Source organism: Phyllobates terribilis, unplaced genomic scaffold (assembly GCF_046119375.1).
Source record: "Phyllobates terribilis strain yellow unplaced genomic scaffold, ASM4611937v1 Scaffold_5__5_contigs__length_657084704, whole genome shotgun sequence".
NCBI lineage: Eukaryota > Metazoa > Chordata > Amphibia > Anura > Dendrobatidae > Phyllobates > Phyllobates terribilis.
Genome location: NW_027362765.1, coordinates 24,062,530 through 24,074,051, shown reverse-complemented (window position 1 = coordinate 24,074,051; position 11,522 = coordinate 24,062,530). Strand labels below are relative to the sequence as shown.

Sequence of the window (11,522 nt, the reverse complement as noted above, 5' to 3'; positions counted from 1 at the left end):
GCTCCGCTAGCCTCGTACACGCGCGGCTCTGCTCAGTACACCTCGTACACACGCGGCTCCGCTCCGTACACCTCGCACACGCGCGGCTCCGCTCCGTACACCTCGCACACGCGCGGCTCTGCTCCGTACACCTCGTACACGTGCGGCTCCGCTCCGTACACCTCGCACACGCGTGGCTCCGCTCCGTACGCCTCGTACACGCGCTGCTCTGCTCAGTACACCTCGTACACACGCGGCTCCGCTCCGTACACCTCGCACACGCGCGGCTCTGCTTCGTACACCTTGTACACACGCGGCTCTGCTCCGTACACCTCGTACACGCCAGGCTCTGCTCCGTACACGCGGCTCCGCACCATACGCCTCATACATTCGCGGCTCCGCACGCCTCGTACACGTGCGGCTCCGCTCCGTACACCTCGTACACACGCGGCTAAGCTCCGTACGCCTCTTACACACACGGCTCTGCTCCGTACACCTCGTACACACACGGCTCTGCTCCGTACACCTCGTACACACGCGGCTCTGCTCCGTACACCTCGTACACACACGGCTCTGCTCCGTACACCTCGTACACGCGCGGCTCCGCTCCGTACACCTCGTACACACGCGGCTCTGCTCCGTACACCTCGTACACACGCGGCTCTGCTCCGTACACCTCGTACACACACGGCTCTGCTACATCCACACTGTAAATACACACACGGCTCTGCTACATCCACACTGTAAACCCCTCCTGACCCCACACATAACCTTCCCCTCATCCAGCACCATGACAACCAGCACAGCAGAGTCCTGCATCCACTGAGGCCCCTGATCATGTGACCCCTGACTCCTCCCCTCCTGTGACCTCATCACAGGTCCTGTGCGCACAGAGCAGCCATATATGTGGTGGAGGCTCTGCAGGTGGAGGTATGTGGAGAGACCCCAGTACTGGCGGAAGGCACCATACACATTATATAGTGGGGGGAGAACAGTCGTTCAGTCGATAGCTCTCTCCCCCGTATACAGTAACGCTCGGCTGTGCTCCTGTGTTCTCATTAGCTGATGACAATCATCCGGATGCTTTTTTATCTGCTGGAAAGAAAAAGAACTGACTAAGTAAAATCTGATAAACTGGATCCTTCATCTGTGGGGAGAATACACAGGTCTATTCTCAGGCATCATTGTATATGTACGTCTGGTTGTTTTATTCTTTTATTCTCGGGCTGATGCTTTTACGTTTCCTTCAGGTCCCTACAATACCGGATCCTCTCAGTGGAGATCTTCTATATTAGAGAATTTTCGTGATTGACCTGTGAAGGATGGATATCGACAGAGATAAGATGGTGGAGAGGCTATTACACCTCACCCTAGAGATCCTCTTCCGGCTTACTGGAGAGGTGAGAGATTCTGATGATGTCACATTACATCATTCTTATCTATGGGAATAACAGATGGACAGAACTGGAGAGGTGAGGACTCTGGAAATGTCTGTAGTGAGATTTATTAATGTCTCTCCATAACCAGGATTACACAGTAGTGAAGAAGACCTCTAGCGAGCGCTGTGAGGTCCCTGTGTCTGAGGGATGGGGAAGAACCCTGCACCCAGTCACGGAGCCTCCACCTCACCCCCTTATACATGAGGACATCAATGACCAGAAGATCCTAGAACTCATCTACAAGATGATTGAGCTGCTGACTGGAGAGGTGACACTGCTGGGAATGCTGGGACATTATACTGTAACACTATGAAGGGATCAGGGGGATGACGGTATCATTGTATGTATCAGGTTCCTATAAGGTGTCAGGATGTCACCATCTATTTCTCGATGGAGGAGTGGGAGTATTTAGAAGGACACAAAGATCTGTACAAGGACGTCATGATGGAGGTTCCCCAGCCCCTAACATCACCAGGTAATAGACAGGACTAAATACAAATGGCCTATAATTATCTGTATGTAAAGAATGAATTCAGTCCCTGTATGTGTTTCCTCCAGATCTATCGAGTAAGAGGACAACACCAGAGAGATGTCCCCATCCTCTTCTTCCACAGGACTGTAAACAAGTAGATCCCAATGTTCCTCAGGATCATCAGGTAGATGGAGAGAAGGTATCATGAGATCTCCCCTATAATGTGTAGATGGCTGTGAAGGTCTTGTGCTCAGTCTTGTTTTATCCACCAGTATTATATGTTTTATACTTGTGTGATGAGAACGGTGGAGATGGCAGGATTAGAGCTGATCATAGATGTGACTTCTCCATCTGTCAGTGACACGTACAATATTTGTTTCAGAGTGAAGATCTGACCCACATTAATACTACAGAGACATATGTGAGGGGTGATGAGCAGTGTAAAGAGGAGATTCCTACAGATAACCGCCTAGGTGAGTAATAACTAGAGATGAGCAAACTTGTTTGGAAAACGTTCACCAATCTCAAAGTCGGCACGAACATTGCACATTCGGATTTGTGTTCAGACCCCCGAGCATTTTTACTCAAAATCGTCAAAATTCGGCCAAAGTGCGGTAAATGATTGTGTTTCCACTAATGCTTTTTTTTGGACATTGGCTAGGATAGTGGTGCTGTATGATGAGGGGAGGAGGTGGGGAGAGGTCAGAGGAGCGGCGGACTGTTATTCTTAATTTTTTTTTAACTTAATGTGTGGAGATTCTGGCAGCCAATCAGGGCACAGAAACCATCCACAACGTCCAGACACAGGGGCTTGTGTCATTGGCTGCCGAAATCACATGCCCCTCTCTAAATAAAGAGCGGACATGTTGTTTTGGCACCATTTTGTCAGTGTAACAGCGCTGCTTCTAGTGGATAGTAAGATCGGTAGGCGTTTGATTATCAGTCAGCTAGTTCAGATAGATCGGATCCTTTGTGGTTGTGAAATCAACCTTCCAGCTGATCAATCCTTTTTTGCTAATTGTGTGGTCCAGAGACATCAGGCCACATTTCAGCATATTTCAACTCTTTTGCGCTACTAATATTGTGCTCCAGGCAGGAGTCCATATTTGAAACTTGAAATTCTTTGTGCTACTAGCGTGGTGCTCTACCAAGGCCACATTTCTACATAGAAATATTTTGTGCTGGTTGTTTTTGGCCAGGCAGGAGTCAACACTTGAAAATTTAAATTCTTTGTGCTACTAGCATGGTCCTGAAACAAAGCCAAATTCAGCCAGGAGTCCGCATCTCAAAATCCTAAATTCTTTGTTCTACTAGCGTGCTCCAGAAAGCAGGCCACATTTCTGCATATAAATATTTTATGCTACAAGTTTTGCTTCAGCCACATCTCTGAATCTAATTTTTTGGTGCTAATGGCGTGCTCCAGCCACGCTATCTCAGCAAATAAATACTGATCGGTAATTTAGTGACAGGTGACTGACAGGTCTGGGTCTAGGGTTGTGAAACAGCTGGTTAAAAGAGGGGAATGGTACAACCAACATAAGTGGGGAAAAAGCAAGGTTGTGGTGGAAGGGTGAATAGGCATGGTGTTCAAGGTGTACGTGGAGTAGGTGGTAATGTTAGTGAAAGCTCTACTGAACAAACACTGTCTCGTCCTATCCAAAGACAACTAACAACTGTTACTGGATGGGCTACTCTACTCCCTTTCTTTGGCAGCCGCACAGCGGTACACCTTGTAGATGGCCAGAAAGAGCATGTGCTCCAGTGGATGCCAAGCGCTGCATCAAGTGGCCTCTCCTCCACTTCAACATCACACACAGTACAGTCCTCAGTGGTGGCACCCCAATTACCCTTGTTTCCCCCTGCGTCACAACTCTCCATCTGCCCAACTGACTGTGGGGAACCAAAGATGGGCGAGTCTGCGGAGCTATTCACACATTCTATTCCATGGGCATCAGAGATCTGCTTCACAGATTCAAGAGGAGGAAAGCATCTGCACCGATGACCAAAATTTTTTTTTTGTTGGATCCGGGGCTGGATGAAGTAGGGTCCGAGCAGAATCCAGACCCTCGTTACCAGACGTTAACCCCCAGGGATGGAGGTGATTCTAATGTGATTCAGATACCTGAGGTGCATGTGGACTGTAATGTGCTGTCAGGGCAGTAAGAGGAGAAGGGTGACTCTCAGGGTGAGGAGTAGGAGAACAGAGAGGATGACTATGAGGTTGTAGATCCCACTTGGTGAGAACCCAGAGGCACACAGCTGAGTAGCTCAGCAAAGGAGGTGGAGGAGGAAGACAAGGAGGTAACGTTGCGGTCTCCCACGCAGACATGGAGTGATGCAACCAGTCACAAGCAGTGCATCCTCAGCCAGAACTGTGGCTGTGGCCAGCAGCAGTCACGGGTCTGCAGTTTGCAGGGGCGGCAAGGGTTGCCTAGACTGGGCCTTTTTTGAGATCGCAAAGGATGACCCAACTCACGTTATCTGCCAACTTTGTAAAAAAAACTACTCGGTAGAGTGAAAAATCGCAATAATATGACAAATGCGCGATCAACATGCGTTAGTATGGGAATCTCATTGCGCTAAAATGCGGACTAGCAGGCCCCCCCAACCACCGGCCACCCCATCAACCGCATTTGCTGCTTATTCTTCCTCCATCACACAGGTTTCCATTCGCAGAAGCTTTTTTGTTTACTCGCTGCAGTCGGGTGAGTGAGAGACTGTCCGCTGTTACGGAAGTGGACATGCCTGCTGTTTTTGTGTTACCGAGCACACCACATCTTCTCAATCCACCATAACAGCTGTACCTCACTCACAGTCCAGCAGTTTGTCCATTTCACCGTACTCCACCCTCTCTCAGCACAGCAGCCAGCCCTCGGTCCTGCAGTTGTGGTCATGTAAAAGATTGTTTCCTCCAATACATGCCAAATCTAAGAGCTTTAGCTCCACCATCTCCAATCTGTTGGCAACGGAAATGCTGCCTTTCTGCCTGGTGGATACAGACGGATTCCAAAAGCTGATGGCCATCGCAGTCCCCCAGTACCAGTTGCCCAGTCGCCATTACTTCTCTAAGAAAGCTAAGCCTGCCCTACACCAGCATGTCAGACAACATCACCCGTTCCTTGAAAAAATCTATGTCTGGAAAAGTTTGCACTCCAACTTGGGTCTCCTTCACATGTGTTGCCTTTAGCAGTAGAGCTCCCAGACCGGCAGATGTGCACTTACTTTCAGTCAACTACCTGTGATACTATCCTTAAATTTTTCTAGCAACAGTAGTCTAAAAAACTGATATTTGTGCCACCTGAGTGTGGCTGAGCAGAAAAGCAGCTTGAGATATTGCATGTGGTATCAGGGCTCCCAGCACAGAAGGCCTACACTGATCCCTCACCCACCTCATCTTACGTTGAAGGTAAATTCAAAGCTGCAAATGCTGGCCCAGACACTGATACCATGCATGGACAATGGCAGACTGCTGCTGTGCCATTATAAAATTTCGACTGTGGGTCAATTGATGCCACTTTTCTTGGTGTCTGCCCCTAATTTGAGCTGTTTTGGCAGCTTTTGGCCCCCCTGAAAGTGTCTGAGTTTGGTTTTGCTTCTCATTGAATTCAATGCTCATGTGAGCCAGTTTCTTTGTAGCGCTTGATGGTTTTTGCAACTCCACTTGGGGACACTTTCAAAGTTTTCCCAATTTTTCGGACTGACTGACCTTCATTTCTTAAAGTAATGATGGCCACTCGTTTTTCTTTACTTAGCTGCTTTTTTCTTGCCATAATACAAATTCTAACAGTCTATTCAGTAGGACTATCAGCTGTGTTTCCACCAGACTTCTGCACAACACAACTGATGGTCCCAACCCCATTTATAAGGCAAGAAATCCCACTTATTAAACCTGACAGGGCACACCTGTGAAGTGAAAACCATTTCCGGTGACTACCTCTTGAAGCTCATCAAGAGAATGCCAAGAGTGTACAAAGCAGTCATCAAAGCAAAAGGTGGCTACTTTGAAGAACCTAGAATATAAGACATATTTTCAGTTGTTTCACACTTTTTTGTTAAGTATATAATTCCACATGTGTTAATTCATAGTTTTGATGCCTTCAGTGTGAATGTACAATTTTCATAGTCATGGAAATACAGAAAAATAATAATTGGTTTCATTCTTGGCAGATGACGGTGACAGGAGATCAGAGGAACTTGAAATCACACAGGATACAGATCAAGTGTATCCCATTATCCCAGATATACAATCATCTTCTCACAGCACAGATCTATCATGTGATCCTACTGAACAGGTTCTATCTTCAGATTCATCACAGACTATTAATAAAAATAAAAGACACATTACCACTCCAACTGCTCTTACAGCAGAGAATCCATTTACAGGTTCACAATATGGACAAGCTTTTTTCCTTAAAACGTCTTTTGTTACACATCAAATAATTCACACAGAAAAAATGGAAAAAACACATTCTTGTTCAGAATGTGGGAAATGTTTTGTAAATAGGTCAAATCTTTTTTCCCATCAGAGAATTCACACATGTGAGAAGATCTTTCCATGTTTAGATTGTGGGAAATGTTTTAATGAGAAAAAAAATCTAGTTGAACATCAAAGAAGTCACACAGGGGAAAAGCCATTTTCTTGTTCAGAATGTGGGAAATGTTTTTTAGGTAAATCAAAACTTGTTAGACATCAGAGAACTCATACAGGGGAGAAACCATATTCATGTTCAGAATGTGGAAAATGTTTTACCAACAAATCATATCTTCCTATACATCAAAGAATTCATACAGGGGAGAAGCCATTTTCCTGTTCAGAATGTGGGAAATGTTTTACAGATAAATCAGATGTTTTGAGACACCAGAAAATTCACACAGGAAAGAAGCCATATTCCTGTTCAGAATGTGAGAAATGTTTTACCTTCAAATCATATCTTCTTCTACATCAAAGAACTCACACAGGGGAGAAGCCATTTTTCTGTGCAGAGTGTGGAAAAGGTTTTACAACGAAGTTAAATTTTGTGAACCATAGGAGAATTCACACAGGGGAGAAGCCATATTCATGTTCGGAATGTGGGAAATGTTTTACTATAAAATCACATTATCTTCGACATCAAACAACTCATGGGAAAAGACATTCGCATATCTAGGAAGTTTGATTTTTTTTTTATTGAAAATAATATTCTGATTACAATTAAATAAAACTCACACAGAGAGAAGCTATGTATTGTATTTTCAAATTGTATGTGAAAACCTATAACAGAGAAAATCGACATCAAGTCAAATAAATAATCAAGAAAGGGAAAGCTCAAAAAGGGTGTCTAGAAAAAAAAATATTTATGACCTATCCACAGGATAGGTAATCAATATCAGATCATTGTGGATCTGGTACATTCACCAATCAGCCATTATAAACTCCAGCGCTGGCTGGATGCTAACACATAAAACCGCAGGAAATCATTCAATGTGTAGTGGCTGCTGCAGGTTACTGCAGATTAGTCCCTATTCAAAAATATAGGAGCTTTGCTACAGTACCGAGAAGCTGCCACTATTCATTGAATTGATCTGCACATTGTAGCTCTGTTCAATGTGTTAAGCTCCTGCGGATGGCAGGATTTAATTGCAACTAATTGATGGTGTTACAGGTGTCGGACCCCCTCGATATGATATTGATTACCTATCCCAAGGATCGATCATTAATATCTTATTTATAAAAAAAAGTTTATATTAAAAAGTTTGGGCACCCCTATTAATCTTAAGCTTATTGTTTTGTAAAAATTGGTGTTTTTGCAACAGCTATTTCAGTTTGATATATGTAATAACTGTTGGACACAGTAATGTTTCTGCCTTGAAATGAGGTTTATTGTACTAACAGAAAATGTGCAATCTGCATTCAAACAAAATTTGACAGGTGCATAAGTATGGGCACCTCACCAGAAAAGTGACATTAATATTTAGTAGATCCTCCTTTTGCAAAAATAACAGCCTCTAGTCGCTTCCTGTAGCTTTTAATGATTTCCTGGATCCCGGATGAAGGTATTTTTGACCATTCCTCTTTACAAAACAATTCCAGTTCAGTTAAGATTGATGGTCGCCGAGCATGGACAGCCCTCTTCAAATGATCCCACAGATGTTCAATGATATTCAGGTCTGGGGACTGGGATGGCCATTCCAGAACATTGTAATTGTTCCTCTGCATGAATGCCTGAGTAGATTTGGAGCAGTGTTTTGGGTCATTGTCTTGCTGAAAGATCCATCCCCTGCGAAACTTTAACTTTATCACTGATTCTTGAACATTATTGTCAAGAATCTGCTGATACTGAGTGGAATCCATGCGTCCCTCAACTTTAACAAGATTTCCAGTGCCGGCATTGGCCACACAGCCCCAAAGCATGATGGAACCTCCACCAAATTTTACTGTGGGTAGCTAGTGTTTTTCTTGGAATGCTGTGTTTTTTTTGCCGCCATGCATAACGCCTTTTTGTATGACCAAACAACTCAATCTTGGTTTCATCAGTCCACAGGACTGTCTTCCAAAAAGAAATTGGCTTCTCCAAATGTGCTTTTGCATACCTCAGCCGACTCTGTTTGTGGCGTGCTTGCAGAAACGGGCTTCTTTCGCATCACTCTCCCATACAGCTTCTCCTTGTGCAAAGTGCGTTGTATAGTTGACCGATGCACAGTGACACCATCTGCAGCAAGTTGATGCTGCAGCTCTCTGGAGGTGGTCTGAGGATTGTCCTTGACTGATCTCACCATTCTTCTTCTCTGCCTTTCTGATGTTTTTCTTGGCCTGCCACTTCTGGCCTTAACAAGAACTGTCCCTGTGTTCTTCCATTTCCTTACTATGTTCCTCACAGTGGAAACTGACAGGTTAAATCTCTGAGACAGCTTTTTGTATCCTTCCCCTGAAAAACTATGTTGAATAATCTTTGTTTTCAGATCATTTGACAGTTGTTTTGAGGAGCCCATGATGCCACTCTTCAGAGGAGATTCAAACAGGAGAACAACTTGCAAGTGGCCACTTTAAGTAGCTTTTCTCATGATTGCATACACCTGGCTATGAAGTTCAAAGCTCAATGAGGTTACAAAAGCAAAAAAAGTGCTTTAGTAAGTCAGTAAAAAGTAGGTAGGAGTATTTAAAACAAGAAAATGATAAGGGTGTCCATACTTATGCACCTGTCAAATTTTGTTTGAATGCAGATTGCACATTTTCTGTTAGTACAATAAACCTCATTTCAAGGCAGAAACATTACTGTGTCCAACAGTTATTACATATATCAAACTGAAATAGCTGTTGCAAAAACACCAATTTTTATAAAACATTAAGCTTAAGATTAATAGGGGTGCCCAAACTTTTTCATATAACTGTATATGGTAACACACCCCTCTGTCCCTGTGATATTCTAGGAAAACATATGGGTACAAATTGAGGGCTGTTTGACATGTCAGTGTGTCCAGTACGAGTGGTGACAGTTTCCACAGGTACCAGAGACACTGACACACGTAGACTCATTCAAATCTATGGGTCTGCGCACATGTCAGTGTGTTTCCACGGATCGTGTGTCCGTATGCTCCACATGCTGACATGTCCGTTTTTGTCCGGGAGTACGGATCAAACAGACCCATTCAAGTCAACGGGGGGGTGTAAGCACGTGCCGTACACGGATGCCATCCGTGTGACACGTACCGGCGCTTAAGAATCAGTGTACAGTTAGCGCTATTCCCAAGCGCCGTGTGCTGAACACTGCCAGCGCTGCGATCAGCACCAGCAGGGACAATGATAAGGGTAGTAGTGTCTGCTCCCACAGTGTCCGGCTGTAAAAATAAGAATAAAATAAAAAATCCTTATACTCACCTGTCCTAAGTGTCCCCCGCTGTAATCCATACAACCGCTCAGCAGAGGAGCCAGGGAGAATGAGCTGCTGCAGTGAGCGGGCCTGGAGCTGCATTCAGTGAGTGACAGGACACCACTCCTGAGCTCAGCAGAGGTCCGGGGCCGCTCGCTGCAGCGGCTCATTCTCTCCGTCTCCTCTGCTGAGCGGTAACATGGATTACAGCGGGGGACACTTAGGACAGGTGAGCATATGGATTTTTTATTTTGTTCTTAATTTTACAGGTGAAGACACTAGAGCAGACACTACTACTCTTATCATTAACCCCTGCTGGTGCTGATTGCAGTACTGGCAGGGAAACATAACGAGGGCAGCTTTCAGCACTCGGCGCTTGGGAAAAGCGCTAACTGTACCGCTGATTCCCAAGGGCCGGTACGTGTGATCCTGATGCGGCACACGGTTGCCACACGGATACCTCCAGTACCATTTTTTTCCGGTACCGGAAATATACGGACGTGTGAAACCGGCCTAAGTATCTTGGCATATACTGCTAGACTGAGCTGTACACCTGAGCTGCACATAATCTGCAGAAGAAAGGATGATAGGTCTGTCTGTAATAGTGAAGGAATCCAGAGGTCCAAAGACCTACTGGTAGGAAATTTGGATTATTAGCCCCAATGGGGACTGCAATGATAATGACTGTAAAGTGCTGTGTAGTATGATGCTGTGCTGGCACTTTTTTAAATTCTTCCAAAAAATGAAGTATTTTCCCCAGAAAATTATTGCAATTACACATGTTTTGTTATACACGTTTATTTCCTTTGGGTGTATTGGAACAACACAAAAAAAAGGCAAATTGGACATAATTTCACACACAACCACAAAATGGGCCAGACAAAATTGTTGGCACCTTTCCAAAATTGTGAATACAATTTAAAGGGTGCCAACACTTTTGGCCATAAGCTAAGCATAATAAAAAAATAAAGAGGTAATAAAGGGTGGTGTTACGAATCCGGGTGGTGGAACCTCTGTGCTGCGGTGCAAGGAGGGACCAGAGGGGCGTAACTAGGTATCAACTCGGACTGACCAAGGTCGTACGGCGGCTCAATCGACTCCTTGACCAGGGAAGGTCCAAGCAGAGGGACCAGGTGCTACTCTGGGCCAGACCTTGTATGAGAGCAGGTGACTCCCATGGGTCAGAAGGCAGGGACTGATCGGTACAGCAGATGAGAACGGCAGGCAGGCTGGCGGGTGATCTGGGTAGACGGACTGGCAGACACGGCAGGTAACTAGCAGGAGCCTCCAGGTAGGCACGGCAGGTAACAAGCAGGAGCCTCCAGGTAGGCTGGCTGGTAGGCACGGCAGGAGCCTCCAGGTAGGCTGGCAGGCAGGGCAGGTAACAGGCAGGTGCTTCCAGGTAAGCAAGTGGGTAGGCAGGCACGGCAGGTAACAAGCAGGAGCCTCTAGGTAGGCACGGCAGGTAACAAGCAGGAGCCTCCAGGTAGGCTAGCTGGTAGGCACGGCAGGTAACAGGCAGATGCTTCCAGGTAAGCAGGCGGGCTGAGCCCATAGACAGACTGGCGGACTGAACGGTAGACTGGCAGGCTGGAGAGTAGACAGGCTGGCGGACTGGACTGGTAGTCAAGCTGGCGGGCAGGACTGGTAGTCAGGCAGGCAGTGGGACCTGAGGGCTGAAGCAGAGGTAAGTACACAGTGCAACGACTTTTGCTCGGGCACCTCCATTTTGGAGGAGGTGCCTTATATACGGGAGGTCCTCCGGCCATTGGCCGGGGACTCCTT

At 45.8% G+C, this 11,522-nt stretch overlaps 1 protein-coding gene across 1 annotated transcript in view; it reads left to right on the top strand.

Moving 5' to 3' along the window:
- The first annotated feature begins 848 nt into the window (after window positions 1-848).
- The window catches only part of LOC141271819 (uncharacterized), a 64,608-nt gene continuing 53,934 nt past the window's right edge, over window positions 849-11,522 (top strand). The window contains exons 1-7 of the mRNA XM_073681991.1: window positions 849-1,145; window positions 1,230-1,379; window positions 1,507-1,686; window positions 1,770-1,893; window positions 1,977-2,089; window positions 2,273-2,363; window positions 6,058-6,999. Coding sequence (XP_073538092.1) covers window positions 1,302-1,379; window positions 1,507-1,686; window positions 1,770-1,893; window positions 1,977-2,089; window positions 2,273-2,363; window positions 6,058-6,999 — 1,528 coding nt within the window. The 5' untranslated portion in view covers window positions 849-1,145; window positions 1,230-1,301. The remainder of the gene's footprint in view (window positions 1,146-1,229; window positions 1,380-1,506; window positions 1,687-1,769; window positions 1,894-1,976; window positions 2,090-2,272; window positions 2,364-6,057; window positions 7,000-11,522) is intronic.